This window comes from Hyperoodon ampullatus (genome assembly GCF_949752795.1).
Source record: "Hyperoodon ampullatus genome assembly, chromosome: 18".
Lineage (NCBI taxonomy): Eukaryota > Metazoa > Chordata > Mammalia > Artiodactyla > Ziphiidae > Hyperoodon > Hyperoodon ampullatus.
Genome location: NC_136931.1, coordinates 12,551,554 through 12,573,900, shown reverse-complemented (window position 1 = coordinate 12,573,900; position 22,347 = coordinate 12,551,554). Strand labels below are relative to the sequence as shown.

General features: G+C 43.5%; 1 protein-coding gene and 1 pseudogene across 2 annotated transcripts; both read right to left on the bottom strand.

Moving 5' to 3' along the window:
* Positions 1-220: 220 nt before the first annotated feature.
* Positions 221-21,816, bottom strand: TMEM231 (transmembrane protein 231; the record flags this gene model as incomplete). Its single annotated transcript, XM_079723870.1, is given in 7 exon segments — positions 221-388; positions 752-867; positions 2,601-2,682; positions 5,392-5,535; positions 5,858-5,986; positions 21,408-21,577; positions 21,678-21,816. Coding segments are annotated over 7 exon segments (948 nt in total).
* Positions 15,947-21,223, bottom strand: LOC307066194 (coiled-coil-helix-coiled-coil-helix domain-containing protein 2-like; annotated as a pseudogene). The gene is made up of 2 exons: positions 21,128-21,223; positions 15,947-16,470 (listed from the first exon to the last, which is right to left on the bottom strand). The product of its transcript is annotated as a coiled-coil-helix-coiled-coil-helix domain-containing protein 2-like (transcript).
* Positions 21,817-22,347: the final 531 nt, after the last annotated feature.

Genomic DNA, 22,347 nt, shown 5'->3' with positions numbered 1-22,347 from the left:
CCTCAGAAACATTTCCACAAACTAGTCAGTGATTATTTTTGTAGGCGCATAGAAAATATAGAATTTGTGTAGAGGGAAATTAGAAAGGAATGTTCTTTGTCTCTGATAGGAAAAGCACACACATGGGCAAGTGTCCACAGGCTCTTTTCAGAAATTTTGTAAGATGACAGTCCTCAGAAGACAACAGTGAGGTAGCTTAGAGTTTTCAGAAAGGGTCTTCTTAAGATAAATGCTCCTTATACAGTTCTCCCTGGGGCAATGCTGTTACAGGGATTGTGGTCACCACCTGATTTTGAAACACAAATCTTTTGATTCTTTCAAACACCCAGAGGAAGATAAGTAGGATACTGACATACTGGATCCAAGCAAACTTTATCATTTCCCAGAATCCTGGTAGATAAGTACAAACAGTTAAGGAATCACAGATGACATTTTCTAAGGAAATGTCAAACCAAAGGGTTAGTTTAGACAGAAAATGGCAAAAATGTTTCAAATACCCTTAAGATAAAAGAGATAATAAAAGATTATTAAGATATAAATATGGATGATTCTGATCTAGAAGAATTGCTCAAGAAGAAATATGAACAGGAAATGAATATTTTTTCCTGTATGAACTGCAGACAGACAGTCATTTGCGTGGGGCTACAAATGCGGCAATTTCCAGCTTGAGGCTTCCCACACCTGTCCCTTCCTGGGACAACTGAGGAATCCTTTCCTTTTTTGAAACCCAGCTACTGTTGGCCCTTTAACAGAAAGGATATGAGATGACTTCCATGGGGTATCGGATGACAGCATTAATCACAAATGGAGCTTCTGCAGCCCTTCCGACCAGCCAGATGGGGTTGGGGTCAGTCAGGATGGTGGTTACTGCAACACAATGGGGAGTTAATCCATGAATGCTCTCTTCAGCAATAAAATATTGAGGGCTATAAAAATACTCTGACCTCTCAGGCAAATTCTGCACCTCAGAACTCATACCAAAAAAATAATTCCAAAGGAAAGAGAAGCTGAATGTTCAAAGTTGCTCACATATTATTGTTAAAATACTTGTTAAAATAAGTTAAAAACTTGGAAACAGTCTATGTGTTCTACAATTGTTGAATGGCTAAGCAAAAGAATACTATGCTACCTCTGAAAAGAAAACCAATTAGAACTTTGTAGCAGTGTGGGAAAATATTTATATTACAAAGTACAGAAGATAAGTTAGATCATAAAGTGTCTCTAAACTATGGACAGGAGTTGGGACTTCCCTCGTGGTCCAGTGGGGAGGACTCCGTGCTCCCAATGCAGGGGGCCTGGGTTAGATCCCTGGTCGGGGAACTAGATCCCACATGCATGTCGCAACTAAGAAGTCCGCATGCTGCAACTAAAAAAAAAAAAAAAAAAAAAAAGATCCTGCATGCAGCAACTAAGACCCAGTGCAGCCAAAATAAATAAATAATAAACTATGATAGAAGCTGTATAAAAAAATCTACACATGTACAAAGACTGGAAGGAATTAAGAAAGAAAAGTTGATTTGCAGATAAATGTTTTTGTGTTCTAAAATTCTTTATTTTTGGAATAACGCTGCTAGGGTATTACATAAAATCAGAAAGAAATACTGGAACTGCAGTCCCCTCACTTGTTAAATGTCTGTGTATAGTATCTATGATGTCTGGTTGCCAAGTAATGCTTTAGATGCCTTTAGAGAAAACCTCAGACCACCAACCAGCCAGATGTGCTGAGTCAAGCACACACTCAGGGATGGCCTGAGAGACCACCTCTTGAAAGGGATGGATACCCTCTGCCTTCCAGCTAGAACCTTGGGTGCTTTCTCCTACTGCAGCTGCTGACATGGGGTGAGTCATGCACAGTCCCTATTTCCATCTGATAACTATGGACAGCAACTTGTCTTTGGCTTCTTTTACAGGTATGGTGTGGGGAGAAACTCACATATCTATATATATAAACCCATCAAGTCAGCGGTGGGATACATATGGCAGTTAATTGGCACTAACCTGCCGGACCATAGGAGCAGTGGAGGGGATGGTTAGTGTGTGGGTCTTTAGATCAGGAGAAAAAGGACAAACCCTGAGCAACCTGTTCACCTTCCATAACTGAGCATTCACTGTTTTGTTTTTAATAAATTTATTTATTTATTTATTTATTTATGGCTGCATTGGGTCTTCATTGCTGTGCACGGGCTCTCTCTAGTTGCAGCGAGCAGGGGATATTCTCCTCTCCGTTGTGGTGTGCGGGCTTCTCCTTGTGGTGGCTTCTTTTGTTGCGGAGCATGGGCTCCAGGCGCAAGAGCTTCAGTAGTTGTGGCACACTGGCTCACTAGTTGTGGCTCACGGGCTCTAGAGAGCAGGCTCAGTAGTTGTGGCGCACGGGCTTAGTTGCTCCGCGGCATGTGGGATCTTCCCGGATCAGGGCTCAAACCCGTGTCCCCTGCATTTGCAGGCAGATTCTTAACCACTGCGCCACCAGGGAAGTCCCAAGCATTCACTGGTTTTGATACTTTCATATGATGTGGGCTCTAATTCTGTTTCTCTCCAATAACCCCATTAACCTGCAAAGTCCTTGAGAAGCAGCTGAATGAACTCTCCACATGACTCACCATTCCTTTCCTGATAGGCAGCAACAATGTGGGTGAGGTCGTAGTCATGGGCAAAAGGGCTGGTCCCGTTGATTACAGATACCTGGGATTCGACAGGAGGATGTGATGTGAGCACCCAAGCGGCTTCCCCTCTTGTTTTTCTACCCTCCTGCCCACCCAGGCTGACCTCAGAGACAGCCCTCTTGTGCTTGGTGGCCCATTCCAGTATTGATACTCTTTTCTTCAAGGACGAATGAACTCCTCTGCAACAATTTAAGTCATTTACTCTCAGTCTTTCTTTTTGCAGGGATGGAAACAAGGGGTCCATATCCACCTTTTACACCTTTTACACGTTAAAAGCTATTTATAAAATACCTCTTTCTATTCCAATGGGAGAAATGATTAATTTTTTTTAAGAGACCACATTTTCAACTCCTTTGTCTTTTTCTTGCTCTTGCCTGGATTCTCTCTAATTGATCTCTTTGAAATACAGAGATGGAAATAGGATAAAGCGCAAACAGTAAGCACATAATCCTTTGAAGAAAAGAAAGATCTGCCCTCTAATATCATAGTCCTGTTGACATAATGTAATATATAAACCTTCAAATAAAAAGTGCTACATTAAGTTTATATCTTATAGTCTCCTCCTTTTTAAAAAACGTATGTTGGGACTTCCTTGGTGGCGCAGTGGTTAAGAATCCACCTGCCAATGCAGGGGACATGGGTTCGAGCCCTGGTCCAGGAAGATCCCACACACCGTGCAGCAACTAAGCCTGTGTGCCACTACTACTGAGCCTGCACTCTAGAGCCCGTGAGCCACAACTACTGAAGCCCACGTGCCCAGAGCCCGTGCTCCGCAACAAGAGAAGCCACAGCAATGAGAAGCCCACGCACCGCAACGAAGAGTAGCCCCCGCTCGCCGCAACTAGAGAAAGCCCGTGCGCAGCAACAAAGACCCAAAGCAGCCAAAAATAAATTAATTAAAACAAAACAAAACAAAATGTATGTTGATTATAGCTAGGTGACCATGAATCCCAATTTATCTGGAACAGTCCTGGTTTATGCCTATAATAAATGGTAACATCTCATATTCATTTTCTAAAGTAGCCCAGCCAGGGACTTCCCTGGTGGTCCAGTGGTTAAGACTCCGTGCTCCCAACGCAGGGGGCCTGGGTTCTGGTCAGGGAACTAGATCCCGCATGCTGCAACTAAAAAAAAGATCCCACATACCACACCAAAGATCCCACACGTGGCAACAAAGATCCCTCGTGCTGAAACTAAGACCCGGTGCAGCCAAATAAATAAATATTAAAAAAAAAAAAAGTAGCCCAGCCCAACTTATACGGGCCTCCCTGTGATAATGTAAAGGTTAGTAAAAAGTGATCAGATGCATGAGTTCTGGCCTCAGAGAGACAATTCATGGCTCCGTTACTTTCAAGCTGTGGGACTTTGGGAAAATTAATCAATCCCTGTAAGCTCCAGTTTCCTCATGTGTGAGATGAGAGTTCATTCTCACATCAACTCTGAGTGCTTACAGTGCGGCAGGCACTGTTTCAGGCGCTGGGGTGAGAGAAGACAGAAGATGGCAGCGCTTTTACCGCTGAGGGAGATGGCAAATGAACAAATTGAAAACCTCTCTTTAATATTTCAGGTGGAGGTAAGAGGAATAAACCTGGGTGAGGAATGATGGAGGGACAGGTAAATGTTCTTTAGAAGGAGTGTCAGGGAAGGATGGTGCTCAGGAGCTTTGAACAGGGACCAGAATGGAGCAATAGGATAAGCAACCTAGAAGGGAGCATAGGGGGACAATGACAGGACAAGCGGCTGGAGAGCAGGGAAGTTGCAAGAGAAGGCATCGCGTGAGGTTGCTGTAATGATTAAATGAGATAGCACATTTAAACCTCTTAACTCAGGCTGGCATGTTATATGCTTAACAAATGTTGGTTAGTATTCTTTTTCTTTTCTTCTTCTTTTTTTAAAATAAATAAATTTATTTATTTATTTAGGCTGCATTGGGTCTTCATTGCTGTGCGCGGGCTTTCTCTAGTTGCCATGAGCAGGGGCTACTCTTCGTTGCGGTGTGCATGCTTCTCACTGCGCTGGCTTCTCTTGTTGTGGAGCGTGGGCTTCAGTAGCTGTGGCACTCAGGCTCAGTAGTTGTGGCATGTGGGCTCTAGAGAGCAGGCTCAGTAGTTGTGGTGCACGGGCTTAGCTGCTTTGCGGCATGTGGGATCTTCCTGGACCAGGGCTCGAACCCATGTCCCCTGCATTGGCAGGCGGATTCTTAACCACTGCCCCACCAGGGAAGTCCCAGTATTCTTTTTCAAATGTTTTACATGAACTGAAAAAGGTCACCTGAAATAAATACACCGTGTGTGTGTGCCCACATGTGCGTGCACCCAAAAACTATAAGCAATTCAATTCTCAAAGACAAAGACATATTCTTTTCCTCTCTTTTTACATGTAAATACAGGGGTATCGTCTCCACATTTTGAAAGAACTCATGGAAAGAATTCCTCAGAAATCCTTTCCTATGCTACCCACAAAGACATGCTATTTCCAACGTTCCTTTCTCCCTCTTCAAAGAATTTGTCAAACAGTAACATACAGGGACTTCCCTGGCGGTCCAGTGGTTAAGACGTCACGCTTCCAATGCAGGGGACATGGGTTCGATCCCTGGTCCAGGAACTAAGATCCCACATGCCGCGTAGTGCGGCCAAAAAAACCCCCAACACACACACACACACACACACACACACACAAACAGTAACATACAGAAAGAAAAGAGATGGATAGTAAGCAATATCCTTACATTGTACCGAACATCTAGGCCACCATAGCTTAGGGGCTGCTTCTGCTGCAGCCTCAGGTCTCCGTTCACATATAATTGGGACCCCGGAACAGCGAAGGAGGATTGGAAGAACGCCATGCTCTGCATTATGAATGTCGACATCCTCTGAAATCATTAGAAGGAGAGACGGTATCAATTTCGGTCAGATCCAAGGGGTTCTGGGTTCTAAGTGTCACTTGTCTGTGGTTGAAGCCTAGCCATCCCTCCTATGCCTCACTCAGCCATGCAGGAAGCACTCTGCCCAGAACCCTCTGACCTATTAATAGCTCATGTAAATTAATGTGACCTCAATGAAAAACATTCAAATTTAACTTCTGCAGTTAAATCCCAAACGACACCTCTGAAAAGAGTCTTCTGCAGTGTGGGTTTTTCCAGAAATCAGAAAGGGGGCTCTGTTCTATTGAAAGACAAAAGGGAGAGGACTCACGTGCAGTTGGTAGGAGAAAGTCAAGATGAGCTGCACGCCAAGAACGTGCTCCGTGGACTGCAGGGGAAGCTCCAGTTTAAAATGTAACATGTCCATTTTCCCATCCTGGTTCCTGTCTTCTTCTCTAGTCTAGGAAAGCCAAAAGAGGCCAGTGACCCCGCTCCTTAATAAGTCTGGGAGGAATCCATCTCACTGTTGGACATACACAGTGACTCATAGTTCTGCCACACAGAGGCATTATCCTCCTCACCGAAAGAAAAGAGAAAAAGGGACTTCCCTGGTGGCGCAGTGGTTGAAAATCCACCTGCCAACGCAGGGGACACGGGTTCAAGCCCTGGACCGGGAAGATCCCACATGCCGCGGAGCAACTAAGCCCGTGCACAACTACTGAGACTGCGTTCTTGAGCCCGCGAGCCACAACTACTGAGTCCGCGTGCCTAGAGCCCGTGCTCTGCAACAAAGAGAAGCCACCGCAATGAGAAGCCCGCACACCACAACAAAGAGTAGCCCCCGCTCACCGCAACTAGAGAAAGCCCGCGCACAGCAATGAAGACCCAACGCAGCCAATAAATAAATTTATTAAAAAAAAAAAAAAGAAAGAAAAGAAAAGAGAAAAATACATAGGTATAAGTGGATCAATTGTGGTGAAAGAGACACATGTGCATGGCCCCTAAACTGCATACTGGGGCTTCTCAAATATTCTAGGGCCAAACTGAACAAGATCTGGAAGTGGCAGTAACAACAACAGTGTAAACATCTGGATGCATTGTTCTTTTTCAGTTGCCTCATTTGATTTTTTGGTTTTATTGCTGGTGTTTTCTTTCCTTTTTAGAAACATGCCTGAGTTTGTATGGAACATTTAAATAGCATATCAAAACAGACTTCTACTTCTCTAGAAGTCAACTTTTTTAAACAGAAAAGAAAGAATCCTAATCATTATGCATTCCCCAAACAGACTCAGCAGAAAAACACCAAGCTCTATTTATATATTCTTTAACCACAGTGCTTTGATTCAGATTCTCAGTGTTGGACTGATGTCAGGGCTTTATAGCCTAGTGCATCTTTTAGTACCAATGAATACAATGAAAAAGAAAACGAAGTAAAATCAGTGAGGGATTAAAACTATTTTATAAATTATGGCCATGAAAGTAGGGAAGGGACCTCCCTGGTGGTCCAGTGGTTAAGAATCCGCTTTCCAGTGCAGGGGACGTGTGTTCGATCCCTGGTTGGGAAACTAAGATCCCCCATGCCATGGGGCAACTAAGTCCTCAGGCCTCAACTCCTGAGCCCACACGCCACAACTAGAGAGAAGCCCCAGTGCCACAACTAAGACCCGATGCAGCCAAAAATAAGTAAATACTAAAAAAAAAAAAAAAAAAAAAAAAAGTAGGGAAAACAGAGATCCAAGGAGGGAAAAAGACAAATCACAGATCCTAAAAAAACACCAGAATCCAGTCTCACCTCATAGTGACCCTAAAATGACCCTAAAATGACTAGCAGGAAAGACTCACTGAAATGTGATCACTGGTGACATGATTCTTTGCCACAACTCAGGATTTTGTTACTACAACTGATCCTTTTCCACTGTACGTTCCCAGAAGGATTCTGCTATGGGGTATCAGCATTCCCATCTGAATTCCCCATCAACTGATTCATTTGGTTTTCCACCATACCTTTATGCGGGGGAAGAGATTCTTTGTTCTTTTTCAGGCTAGTAAGGTCGTTTGAGATGGAGATATCTCAGTTTTCAAAACCTTTCAATCATTTCTTTCCTTCTAGACAATAATGTCCTTATCCTAGGCCTTGTTATAGAGAAACCTACCCTCTCTGTTCTGTTGGATACTATTTTCTCTGTCCTGTTACATCAGCTTTGCCGGTGTAGGCGAGGGATATCTGTTACCAGGGCTGACGATCAGGTTACCCAGGCAATTATGTATTAGCAATTATGAGTAGGATGGAAAAGAGTCTGTGAATTCACAGGCTTGTCTTCCTGTGAATTTTTTTTCAGTTGGTATCTGGGAAGATCTGGAAGACAAAGTCAGGTTAACTCTCTAGTGGATCCATGGCTTTTCTGGATCTTTAGGGTTGGATAGGAAGACAAAGATCAACAACTTGCAAGAGAGGAGAGTGACCAGGAGGGAAATGCCAGAAGAATCCAGACTCTAACACAGTCTGAGAGGGAGAGAAACACGTTTCATTTGACCTTTACAATAAGGCGAAGGTAAGCAGAGCAAGTACTATCCCCATTGTATATATGAGAAAACCAAGGCTCAGAGAGATTAAGGGATTTACGGAGTACGGCTACTATTGGTAAAGACAGGATATGAAACCACATCTCTGACTTCAAATCTGATCCTCTTTCCAGAACTGAAATGTCCAGACTTAAACTCAAGGAGAAGATGTCGATTAAGAAAGATCTTTTTGCAAGAAGCCAGAACACTTTTACGCCATCTTCACAGAGGACAGAGATATAGCACAGCACCATAATTGGTGTCTACCTGTTAAATCCATTCATTAACCTGTCAAATATTTTCTTTTCCTTTTTTTTTTTTTTTAACATTTATTTATTTGGCTGTGCCGGGTCTTAGTTGCGGCACGTGAGATCTTTTTTTAGTTGCGGCATGCAGGATCTAGTTCACTGTCCAGGGATCGAACCCAGGCCCCCTGCACTGGGAACGTGGAGTCTTAACCACTGGACCACCAGGGAAGTCCCAACCTGTCAAATATTTTCTGAGGGCCTACTATGTACCAGGCATTGCTTCAGGTTCTGGGAATATAATGGCAAACAAAATGGACAAAGTCCCCACCCTAATGGAGCTTACATTCCCAGCCAGGGAGGCAGAAAGTAAATCAACAAACAGATATGTGCTAACAGGTAGTGCTAAGTGTCACAAAGAAAAATGAGAATGACCAGGATAGAACAAAAATTTTTATCCAAAGTATTCAGGAATACCTGATTCTCCAAGAAGTCAGGTAAAGTGAGGTGATAAGACATATAAATGTCTTGGGGAAGGGTGATCCTAGCTAATAAAGCACACATACTCTGGGTGAAAGTGGGTCAGCGTTTAACGGAGTGAGATGAGGCCAGTGCAGTTGAGCAGAGTGCATGAGCTGGAGACAGTGGAAGATGAGGGCCCAGACGGGGCCATGGGGATGAGTGATGGTGCAAATGGTGCATCTCCCACAGAGGACCTGTCACCAAGTAAGACTCTCGCTCCCTTGGGGCTGGCAAGGTGGGTTACATCGCTGTGCTATCACTTGGACCACTGATGGAATCAATTACCTAATTCCATTTACTTCAAACCAAGCTTAACACAAAATGCAACAGCTACAAAGGCAGGTGTTCAATGAGCTAATACTTTTTTTTTTTTTTTTTTAGTTTCTGCTTTATAACAAAGTGAATCAGTCATACATATACATCTGTTCCCGCATCCCTTCCCTCTTGCGTCTCCCTCCCTCCCACCCTCCCTATCCCACCCCTCCAGGCGGTCTCAAAGCACCGAGCTGATCTCCCTGTGCTATGCGGCTGCTTCCCACTATCAATCTACCTTACGTTTGGTACTGTATATATGTCCATGCCTCTCTTTCGCTTTGCCACAGCTTACCCTTCCCCCTCCCCATATCCTCAAGTCCATTCTCAAGTAGGTCTGTGTCTTTATTCCTGTTTTACCCCTAGGTTCTTCACGACATTTTTTTTCTTAAATTCCATATATATGTGTTAGCATACAGTATTTGTCTTTCTCTTTCTGAATTACTTCACTCTGTATGACAGACTCTAGGTCTATCCACCTCATTACAAATAGCTCAGTTTCGTTTCTTTTTATGGCTGAGTAATATTCCATTGTGTATATGTGCCACATCTTCTTTATCCATTCATCCGATGATGGACACTTAGGTTGTTTCCATCTCCGGGCTATTGTGAATAGAGCTGCAATGAACATTTTGGTACATGTCTCTTTTTGAATTATGGTTTTCTCAGGGTATATGCCTAGTAGTGGGATTGCTGGGTCATATGGTAGTTCTATTTTTAGTTTTCTGAGGAACCTCCATACTGTTCTCCATAGTGGCTGTACCAATTCACATTCCCACCAGCAGTGCAAGAGTGTTCTCTTTTTTCCACACCCTCTCCAGCATTTATTGTTTCTAGATTTCTTGATGATGGCCATTCTGACTGGTGTGAGATGATATCTCATTGTAGTTTTGATTTGCATTTCTCTAATGATTAATGATGTTGAGCATTCTTTCATGTGTTTGTTGGCAGTCTGTATATCTTCTTTGGAGAAATGCCTATTTAAGTCTTCTGCCCATTTTTGGATTGGGTTGTTTGTTTTTTTGCTATTGAGCTGCATGAGCTGCTTATAAATTTTGGAGATTAGTCCTTTGTCAGTTGCTTCATTTGCAAATATTTTCTCCCATTCTGAGGGTTGTCTTTTGGTCTTGTTTATGGTTTCCTTTGCTGTGCAAAAGCTTTGAAGTTTCATTAGATCCCATTTGTTTATCTTTGTTTTTATTTCCATTTCTCTAGGAGGTGGGTCCAAAAGGATCTTGCTGTGATTTATGTCATAGAGTGTTCTGCCTATGTATTCCTCTAAGAGTTTGATAGTGTCTGGCCTTACATTTAGGTCTTTAATCCACTTTGAGCTTATTTTTGTGTATGGTGTTAGGGAATGATCTAATCTCATACTTTTACATGTCCCTGTCCAGTTTTCCCAGCACCACTTATTGAAGAGGCTGTCCTTTCTCCACTGTACATTCCTGCCTCCTTTATCAAAGATAAGTTGACCATATGTACGTGGGTTTATCTCTGGGCTTTCTATCCTGTTCCATTGATCTATCTTTCTGTTTTTGTGCCAGTACCACACTGTCTTGATTACTGTAGCTTTGTAGTATAGTCTGAAGTCAGGGAGCCTGATTCCTCCAGCTCCATTTTTCGTTCTCAAGATTGCTTTGGCTATTCGGGGTCTTTTGTTTTTCCAAACAAATTTTGAAATTTTTTGTTCTAGTTCTGTGAAAAATGCCAGTGGTAGTTTGATAGGGATTGCATTGAATCTGTAGATTGCTTTGGGTAGTAGAGTCATTTTCACAATATTGATTCTTCCAATCCAGGAGCATGGTATATCTCTCCATCTATTTGAGCTAATGCTTTTTTAAAACATTCTTTAAAAATTTATTTATTTATTTTTGGCTTTGTTGGGTCTTTGTTGCTGCACATAGGCTTTCTCTAGTTGCGGCGAGCGGGGGCTACTCTTTGTTGTGGTCCATGGGCTTCTCATTGCGGAATATGGGCTCTAGGCGTGCAGGCTTCAGTAGTTGTGGCGCACAGGCTTAGTTGCTCCGAGGCCTGTGGGATGTTCCTGGACCTGTGCTTGAACCCATTTCCCCTGCATTGGCAGGTGGATTCTTAACCACTGCGCCACCAGGGAAGTCCCCTCAATGAGCTAATACTTCTTTAACACAAGTTCAGGATTAGTAACTAAAATCCAGTGGGTGTGTCTGGCTAAGAGAATTCATAAATCACACCATCACCTTATTTCTATAAGGTATATGTGCAATTTGGAGCAATTTTTATATCCACGGTTCATCCTGTCTCATCCGTCTGCATACCCCAGGAGAGAAGTATTATTACTAGTAATAATTAGCAATAAATAGTTAGAGAGGTAGGTACTGTCATCCTCTTTATATAATTACATTGAGGCCAAGAGAGGGTATGGAACCCGATGACAGAACTGGGGCTAGAACTTAGGTTTACTGACTCCTGATTCTATAATAGCCCATAAGAACCCTAATTTCAAAGATTTCTGGAGTTAAAACAGGTAATCCTTTACAGATATGTGTGAAATCAATACTAACATACTAGATAGGATAAATACAGGCATTGTTGGATTTAGTCAATGCCCATCAGTCCACCTGTATCAATCAGGGTCCAATCAGGAAGGAAGAATGAAAATAAACAGTTATTTTAACAGGGGAATGTAGTATAGGGGATAATTAATAACACAGGCATTAGTGGACTAAAAACGCAAACAGGGAACACTTTTTGCAGGATAACTACCTAGGGCTGGAGAAGAAAAGGAAGAGGCTGGCGTTACCTCAAGGGGCTGGGACTCAGACCTCAAAAAGGGAGTGCTGTCAGCTGGTACTGGTACCTTTGAAGCTTGGATGAAGAATCCATGAGGGAGTCTATAAGGCAGGAGGAAAGATGTACTTCTTGCTGTTTGCATCACCCCAGCAATGGTTCTTTACCCAGGTTGCAATTTCTGGTTTTCTGCCACTCCCAGAACAAGGTTCACCATGCCCCCTTCTGGCAGAATCTAACAGGGAGCCAGTAGGCAGAGGAAAGGAGAGGATAGGAGGGTAGGTTTGGAGCTGAGACAAGACCTAATAACCAGCACAGCACCTGACAGTAAGAGTAGCTGTAAATTTAACTAGTGCTATTGTTTCCACAGTGCCTTGACTTGCAACATTTTTCTCATCAGGGATTCTACAGTATGTGATAGTTTGCTGGAATTTTATTTGGCTCCTGTTTGTTTTCATATCTTTTATTCTTTAGAGTCATACTCTTTTTTTTCTTTTTCTTTTTTTGCTGTGCCACGTGGCTTGCAGGGTATTAGTTCCCTGACCAGTAATCAAACCCAGCGCCCGGCAGTGAAAGCACAGAGTCCTAACCACTGGACCACCAGGGAATTCCCTAGAGTCATATTCTTTTACTGAAGGTTAATTTCCTAGTTTATACCAGTGTCCACTTTACCATATACTTGTCATCATTGGGGTGTCCCATTTTTTCTTTTTAAGCTGATAGTGCTCTTTGACACCAGTCTTTGGGTCTCCAGCAAAGTAGGAACTACTACTCCATGTCTACTACACATATAAAATCCTTGCTACCTCTATTTCAATTAATCTAAGATATCATTAATTATAAAATGTACCAATATTTTATATACCAGTAAGAAAGCAAAAATATTTCCAATTAAACTATGACACAGGGGCTTCCCTGGTGGTGCAGTGGTTGGGAGTCTGCCTGCTAATGCAGGGGACGCGGGTTCGAGCCCTGGTCTGGGAGGATCCCGCATGCCGCGGAGCGGCTAGGCCCGTGAGCCACAACTGCTGAGCCTGCGCGTCTGGAGCCTGTGCTCCGCAACGGGAGTGGCCGCGATAGTGAGAGTCCCACGCACCGCGATGAAGAGTGGCCCCCGCTTGCCACAACTAGAGAAAGCCCTCGCACAGAAACGAAGACCCAACACAGCAAAAATAAGTAAATTCATAAACTCCTACCCCCAACATCTTTAAAAAAAAACTATGACACAATGCTTTCTAATCACTAAGGGTATTTATCTTATACTTATTGAAAGAGCTTTCAGATTTAGGCATATTAATATCAGATATCCTATTTATGCACATAGAAAAATATATGCAAAATAAATTGATCCAGGGATTCTTAAAACTTCTTTACATCATGATTCTTTGAATCATTTTTTGACTCAGTATTATCCATACTTTTCTATGCAAGTTTGTCCTTTGTGCCATGAAGCACACTGGTGCTTTTTTACAGCATTTAAAAAACATTCACGGGGGTTTCTCTGGTAGCACAGTGGTTGAGTCCGCCTGCCGATGCAGGGGACGTGGGTTCGTGCCCCGGTCCGGGAGGATCCCACATGACACGGAGCAGCTGGGCCCGTGAGCCATGGCCGCTGAGCCTGCGCGTCCGGAGCCTGTGCTCCGCAACGGGAGAGGCCACAACAGTGAGAGGCCCGCATACAGAAAAAAAAAAAAAAATTCATGGTCTTCCCTAATGGCGCAGTGGTTGAGAGTCCGCCTGCCGATGCAGGGGATGCGGGATCGTGCCCCGGTCCGGGAGGATCCCACATGCCGCGGAGCAGCTGGGCCCGTGAGCCATGGCCGCTGAGCCTGCGTGTCCGGAGCCTGTGCTCTGCAACGGAAGAGGCCACAACGGTGAGAGGCCCGCGTACCGCTAAAAAAAAAACAACATCCACAAAGGGAACTAAAATTCACTGGTCTGGGTCCATAAGCAGGCTTTAAAATTCTGTGGAGTTATCCTACTATTAAGTGCCTCTTGAACCTTCCCTTAGCTGCTTATCACTTGGTTCTTAGGTTTAAAATGTTTTATTATTGTCTCTGGGGTTTTCTGTCAAGTTGCTGATGTCCTTTCTGCAAGTTTTGGTGCTGGTACTTCTGAGTTTCCATACGTAGGCAGTGAGGACTCGCCAAGCCTGTCTTCTGGCCAACAGCTATTTTAAGATACCACCGACAGGCAGACACACTCTGATTTCGGAGATGTGAAAAAACATGTCTCGGACACACAGTACTCTCCGCTCATCCTCCTGCATCCTCTTGTAGTCTTCAGCCCCCATATTCTCTGGGTCATACATGCTTAAAGAACCAAGTCAGGCTCATTGAGGAAAAATGTCACTCTGTGCTCTTTTTCTTCTTTTATTAGAAACAAGAAACTTGACTTTTAAAGCATTAAAAGCATAGGGATGAGCTTTCCTGGTGGCGCAGTGGTTGAGAGTCCGCCTGCCGATGCAGGGGACACGGGTTCGTGCCCCGGTCCGGGAAGATCCCACATGCCGCAGAGCAGCTGGGCCAGTGGGCCATGGCCGCTGAGCCTGCACGTCCGGAGCCCGTGCTCCGCAATGGGAGAGGCCACAACAGTGAGAGGCCCACGTACCGCAAAAAAAAAAAAAAAAAAAGAAAAAAAAAATCAATGGTTAACACTTTACTAAGTGATTGTTAAAGGCCAAGTACCACATAGAGGAATTTAAATGTATTATCTAATGATAAAATGCTTAGCATATGCCAGAGGCATGGTAAATCAACAGCAATTTCAATTTTATTCATTTATTTGGCCGTGCTGTGGGGCTTGTGGAATCTTAGTTCCCAGACCAGGGATCGAAGTCGGGTCCTAGTCAGTGAAAGCGCCAAGTCCTAACCTGGAAATTCCCAATAGCAAATTTTCTTTTTTTTTTTTTTTTGCAGTACGCGGGCCTCTCACTGTTGTGGCGTCTCCCGTTGTGGAGCACAGGCTCTGGACGCGCAGGCTCAGCGGCCATGGCCCACGGGCCCAGCTGCTCCGCAGCATGTGGGATCTTCCCGGACCAGGGCACGAACCCGTGTCCCCTGCATTGGCAGGCGGACTCTCAACCACTGCGCCACCAGGGAAGCCCCAACAGCAATTTTTATTACTACAGCTTGTAAGCATATCACCAGGATATCACCAACCTGCTTTTAAAAAAATTTAGACATAATTCACATACCATAAAATTCACCCTTTTGCTACAATTCAGTAGATTTTAGTATATTCACAAAGTTGTGTGACTATCACCAATGATTCCAACTTCAAAACATTTTCATCAGCCCCAAAAGAAACCACATACCCATCCCCATTAGCAGTCACTACCCATCTCTCCTCTCCACCAATTAATTCCCCAAATTACTGGAATCCCTAATCTACCTTCTGTCTCTACAGATTTGTCTATTCTGGACATTTCATCTAAATGAAATCATACAACATGTGCTGTTTTGTGGTTGGATCCTTTTACTTAGCAAAAAGTTTCATCCATGTTGTAGCACATAACATGACTCCATTCCTTTTTGTGGTTGGGTAATATTCTATTGTATGGATATAACATATTTTGTTATCCATTCACTCATTGATGGACGTTTGGTTGTTTGGACTTGTTTTTTGAATTGTTATTGCTCTTATGAATGAGGCTGCTATGAACATTTGTGCACAAGCTTCTGTGTAGACGTATGTCCTCAATTTTCTGGGGTACACATATGCCTAGGAGTAGGGATGCTGGGACACATGATAACTCTATGTTTTTTTTTTTTTGAAAGAAAATCACTTTATTCTAATTAATTCACAAACAAAAGCTTGTTTAAGAGGCCACACAAACATCCGTCCAGCCCCAAACTCAATACCATCTCATGAGCTTCTACATGGTGAGAATACCCTCTTCCACTGCAATTTTGAAGCACAAAAGCTATTAATGATCGAGGAGAGGTTTAACTGGTGGCTTCACACTTTATATCTTCACTATCAATTATATTTTTAATGCTAAATCAACATGGTCATGAGAGATGATTTTTCATGTCTTCAGTTGGAACTTCTTGATTAAGCTAACCCGTTCGCCAATTTGCACTGTTTCAGCACCTCACTGAAACCTTCACAAAGCTTAAGGTCACCCTGGTTCAGTGCACACTCCAAAAACTATTTCACCTCAAAAAAGCATGGGCCATTCTGCTGCTGCTGTGCCGGCTGGGTTCCCCGAGGCTCCCGGTAAGTGACGTCAGGCCTTGAGGGCTCAGCATTACTTCCTCTACTGAAGCCACCAGGGAGGGCATGACCCAGAGTGTGGCCGATGGCAGAACTCACAGCCACGCCGGCTGCAGTGGTTGCCATCTGGGCCATCAGACCTGGCTGCCGGGGAGCAGCAGCAGGCCAACAGCAGACGGTGGAGCCGCTGCTGGTGGCTGAGCTGCGGGCGCTGGCCTGGGCGCGGTTCTCATCTGAGGGGCCGGCTGGCCGGAGGGGCCACGCCAGAAGTGCGGCTTCAGCTTCCACGAGGAATCTTAAATGCGCGGCGAAGCGGGGACTAGAAGAGCGAGGTTAATTCTAAGTTTAACTTTTTGAGGAACTGCCAACTATTTTCCAAAGTAACTGTGGCATTTTATATACTTACCTGCTTTTAAATTTTTACTGTTTTTTTGGTTTGCTTTTGTTTTACACGGCGCTTTCTAAATTTTTCCTTTAAAAATTGTTGTCATTGTAATTTAAAAATCTTGAATATGTATTACATTCCCATGTTACAAAATTATAATGGTACAAAAGGCTATGTAGTGAAAAATTTCTCTCCCACCTTAACCTCAGCCACCTAGTTCCTTCCCCAGAGCAATCAATGTTGTCAGTTTCTTTTGAATTCTTCCAGAGATAGCTGAAGCATGCATGTATGTGTATGTAAATACACACATTCATATATTTTTGGGGTTTTTTTCCATTTTTATACACATAGAAGCATATTATATACAATTTTTGTTTCTTACACTTATCAATTTCTCTTGGAGGTAATTCCACATCAATAGATATAAATCCAACTTCATTAAAAAAAAAAGCTATGTAACATTCCACCAGGTAGATGCAACACAACTTTTTAAATGAGTCTTCTATTGCTACATAGGTTGTTTACCTTTTTTTTTTTTTTTTTTTTTTTTAATTTATTTTTCACTGCGCTGGGCCTTCGTTGCTGCGTGTGGGTTTTTCTCTAGTTGCGGCGAGCGGGGGTTACTCTTTGCTGTGGTGCGTGGGCTTCTCATTGCAGTGGCTTCTCTTGTTGCGGAGCACGGGCTCTGGGCACGTGGGCTTCAGTAGCTGTGGCACTCGGGCTCAGTAGTTGTGGCTCGCGGGCTCTAGAGAGCAGGCTCAGTAGTTGTGGCGCACGGGCTTAGTTGCTCCGCGGCATGTGGTATCTTCCCGGACCAGGGCTTGAACCCATGTCCCCTTCATTGGCAGGCGGATGCTTAACCACTGCACCACCAGGGAAGCCCTGTTTACCATCTTTTGATACTACAGACAATGCTGCAATGAGCAACTTTTTACATATGTCATTTCACATGTGTGCACAAACCTCAGGACACCTTACTAGAAGTAGAAGCAGGCACATGAATTGGTAATTTTGACATATATGGACAAACAAATATGGTCCTTAAAGAGGTTTTATCAATCTACGCTCCCACCAGAGATATACAGGAGTGTATGCACAATTCCCTACATCTTGCTCACCATGCTACGAAACTTCAATTTTTGCCTATTTGATAGATAAAAATGATATCTCAATTATTCTTAATTTGCATCTAATTACGAGTGCGATTTCATATGTTTAAGAGTTATGTGTTGAGAAATAGAATACTGCGTGCCATATCAGTAAACAAAGGATGTCACAGTCATTAGCAATTACACCCACGCTGATGGTGAGCTGGTGAGCCCTGAGGGAACTCAGGACAGAAACAAAGAATACCTGCCATCTAGCAGCCATCAGACTGCATCCACTCCCCATGGTGCACCCTGAGGAAATTCAGGATGTGAAAACACAGGATACTGGCCCCAGACAGCTGAGGTGCATATCAAAGGAATGATTTCAGTGAGCCCAAACTCTAGCATCTTCCCATACATAGAAAAGCACTAAATTCCTTAACTTGAGATCTAGTTTTCTTCTACTAACAGTAATCTTTTGTTCCTACTACCTGCCCTTTGTTGCAAAACTCCTGTATATCCTACCTCACCTCCTTGGAGCAGTTTTCTCAGGGTTACTAGAGATGCTGCCTCCTAGGCTTGAAGTCCTCAGTATGTCTGCCTAATAAAACATAACTCTCAACTTTTAGGCTGTGCATATGTTTTTTTAGTTCACAGTGTGTTTTGTCTTCTATAAACTGTTCATATTCTTTGCCCATTTTTTTTACTAGGTAGTTGGTCTTTTAATTACAGATCTGTAGGCACTTTATGTTAGGAAAAATAGCCCTTTACAAGTGATACAAATAGTAAAACTTTTTTCCTTGTTGTCATTTGTGTTTTGGCTTTGCTTATGGTTTTCACCAGGCCAATGATTTTTTAAATTATATACTTGCATTTATCAAAAAAGTTTCTTTTATGCCTTCTAAATTTTACATCATACTCAGAGATTTAAAAGCTTTCACTCATTTGTTTCAGTACTTTTATGATTTCATATTTTAAATTTAATTTTGATCTATCTGGACTTTAATTCTGCTGTACAGTCTCTGAGGACTAGCTCCATCTTTACTCACTGATTTAAAATGCCACCTTTGTCATATTAGGGTCCATTTCCATACTTTTTATATAATTCCCCAAACCACACTACTTTACTTATTAGAGCTTTAAGGTATAGTTTAATATCTGGTAGACCTCTTTCCCTTGTATTGATATTACCCTTTTTCTCCTAGAATTTTTGCTTACTTTTTTTCTGTACTTCCTTATCATCTAACTATTTATTTGTATCTCATGATTTCAAACTATTCTCAAACCCAGAGCTCAGCCAGCAAGGAAGCAAATAATTTACTGAGAAAGACTGTAGATGACAAGGTCATAAATTACTTAGAGACAGAGGCTTAGAATGGGGAGAAAAAAAAGACTAAGAAAAAGGAGCTTTGGCTTTATGTTTTACAGTGTAAAACTGCCCAGTATTAAAGAGGATTGATAGCTCTGGACACCATAAAAACAACAGGTAGTCTTGGCTTCACAAAATCGCAACACACACACACCAGAAGTAGGGGGTTGGTGGGCAGTGCTCTCAAGGGAGTGGTTTCTGGTTACAGAGATAAGAGGCTAACTAGCAATCCAACTGGGAAGCCAACCCAGTTCATGGTGGATGAACAAGTGAAAAGAACACATGAATGAAACCTAATGCTGTATCCTTGTTTTCATGATTATTTTAAGTTTTCATGATTATTTCTTAGACTCAAGTAACCAGAAAGTATGATAGATAGGAATATACAAATGTAAAGAAAAAATTTCTACCAAAAATTTAAAAGACAAGGAATGCTAACCTGAAGTAAAACTAACAAGTTAATTTTTTGTGTGTTTGTAATACAAACAACAACAACAACCTTTGTTTCCACTTTTGGAAAGGAAACACAGGTGGAACAGAAGTACAGTGGGTTTACAGGGAAAAGGAAGCGTACCTCGATGCTGGCCTCTCACCCGCAGTCGCCCTTCCCCAGAGGCATTATAATCTCAAATAAGAATAAAAATGGGCAACTTGTCACGATTAGGGAGGAGCTGTGGAAAGAAATGCGTCTCTGCTCCACTTCTATTTTTAAATAAATTCAAAAGACCTGATCATTTAAAGAATCAAAGTGTTCAACAATGTTACAAAAACCTGCAGGCTTCCACCCACAGGGCAACTAATTTTGCCTCATTTACCTTTATTACCTTATTTAGAAATGTATCTCCATGTCTTTACACAACCTTGGCATTGGCTGGCACTTCTCAACTTCCATTTCAGGCATCCTCTATTGTCTTCCCGCAAAGAGGGATGATTTAGTTTTCTTTCCCCCTCCCTTCCAGCCAGCACCGCCGCCTTCCCATCCCCCCAGTAGCGTTAAAGTCTTATCTTGGTTAGTCAACATTCAGTGTTCACCAAATTATGATTATGTAAATCCTATTCGTATAGTTATAGACCTATTCGTAAATGCTTTTCCTTACTTTTTATTTTTCTGGAGTTAATAATTATTTTATTGCTTGCTTAGTTTTCTATGTATTTATACAATTTCAACAAACAGCTTCTATTCCAATTCCTCACAATTTGACGTTTAAAGGTGTATGACTTATTCAAAATCTTGTTCACTGCAGTATTCTAATAGTGAAAAAGTAAAAGCAAATCAAAAATCCACCAACAGGCAACTGGTAAATCCACTGCAGTTTTCCATGTCATGAAATACTTTGCAGACCTTAAAATGAAGGTTAATTAACAAGTATTGATACATGTACCAAACTGAGCCTTTAATTTTACGTCATTATACGTACCTGTAACTCTTTAATATTTTACAATGAGCATGCATTTTTATAGTCAGAAAAAAAGGAAATTTAAAGTAATCATAAAAAGTAATCGGAATCATATTTTGTTTGCGGTTATTCATATGACCAATCAGATTTTAAAATTTTTGTCATTTTGTTTAGTTGCTGGGCAAAAAGTCAATTTTTTTTTTCCACTACACAAATTTGACTGTAGGCCAATCATCTCAGAGATGTCTAAAGAGATTCAACTTTGGAAGAAGGAAATCCAGAATTTTCCTACTTCTAAAGGAAAATGTTTTCAGAAAATGAGGGTAAAGGGGGTGATTGTATAGGAAGCCCTCACTTATCTTGAACCAGATACTAGATTACAGACAGTAAAATGCTTCATTTTCATCCCAGACAGCGGCAGGATGGAGCGGCATCTAAGGAGGCGAGCCCAGGGAGGCGGGCCTGGGCCAGCAGCACAGTCTGCGGAGGTTGCTTAACCAACCAGCACGTTGGCTTCCGCGTGTCAGTCTGCCTAAAAATGCCTGCCCTTTCCGTTCCTACCGAGTGCTGATGCACGACTGTAGCTGCACGACGGGGTAATTAACTAGAACAGCACTCGGCCTGCACGACTCATAAGGCAACTTTCGCGACCACCCTTCCATTAGGAAGGGGCAGGCCCACGGAAATGACGGGGTCGGCCACAGGTTGCCCCCAGGTTTCTAGCCTCTGTATAGTACACAGACGCTGACAGCTGTAGCTAACTTCATTGCGGTGGTGGACGGCTTGGAGAAGTCGAATGAAATAACAAATTTGCTCCCCAGGAAATTAAACATAAGCTCGGGTCAGTGAACTTGTGCACAGAACTTCCCGTGGGTTCGTGACTCCCTCAGACCCAAGCCGGGCTCCCCCGGACACAGGGGCCGGGGCTCCGGCCGCGGCGCTCCCTCCCACCCCTTCCCCCATCCCCACCGCAGCCCAGTACCGGCGGGCGGCTGGGCCCAGGCGGGAACCACGCACCGAAACGAGCGGGACGCGCAGGTGATCTCCCTGCAGCCGGTTGAAGGCGGGAAACGTGCTCCAGGCTAGGAACCCACCGTGCTCGGGTCCTAGCAAGGCCACGAGCAGCACCTGGTGCTGGAAGCGCACGGTCGGCTGCTCCTCATAGCTGCTCCGTTTCAGCCAAAACCCTGAGGTAAAGAGGGCGGGAGGCGGAGGGGCCGAGGTCAGGGAGGCCGGCGCGGTCGCCGCGGAGAGCCGCGTCGCGCACCGGCTGGGGGGCAGGCTCACCGTGGCTCCGGAAGGCCACCAGCAGCGGCGGGATGTACGTGAGCGCGGCGGACAGCATCAGGAACAGCGCGGCCTTAGAGCAGAGCCCCGCGCGGTAGCCCCGCTCCACTGGGTGAGAGAAGAGCTCGTAGAGCGCCATGAAGGCAGCGGTGAATCGGGCCAAGAGCTCGGGATTCCTCGGCGGTTCCAGCGATTCGACAAACTTTGGCTTCTCCTGGTTGCCATAGCCTTGGTCTCCACGGCAACCGACGGGGCAGGGAAAGGAACCAATAGCAAGGAGACGGGCTTCGGTAGGGGTGGGGCTAACGGGGCGGTGCCCGCAACTGAAGTGTAGTCGTCGCTTTACGTATTACTTGCGCTTTCCCAAAGGCGGACGGTTTCTGTGCACCAAAATCGTAGCCATCGCCTGTGTTAACATTTTTGTAAAATAAGATTTTCATAAATGTTGACTTAAAGTAAATACTTGCATATGTGTCATCTGTTAATCCCCAATATGGTTCATTGTGTACTTAAGTCCAACCAGTCACAGCACACCCTACATTGGAGGAAAACACAGAGAACATAAATGTGGCCGTGGTCCTGGACCTGGTCCTGGGCCAAGACCAAACCATGTCTCTTTGTCTCCAAACTTTCTATCGCTTTCATTATACTCCATAGCCGGACAGAAACA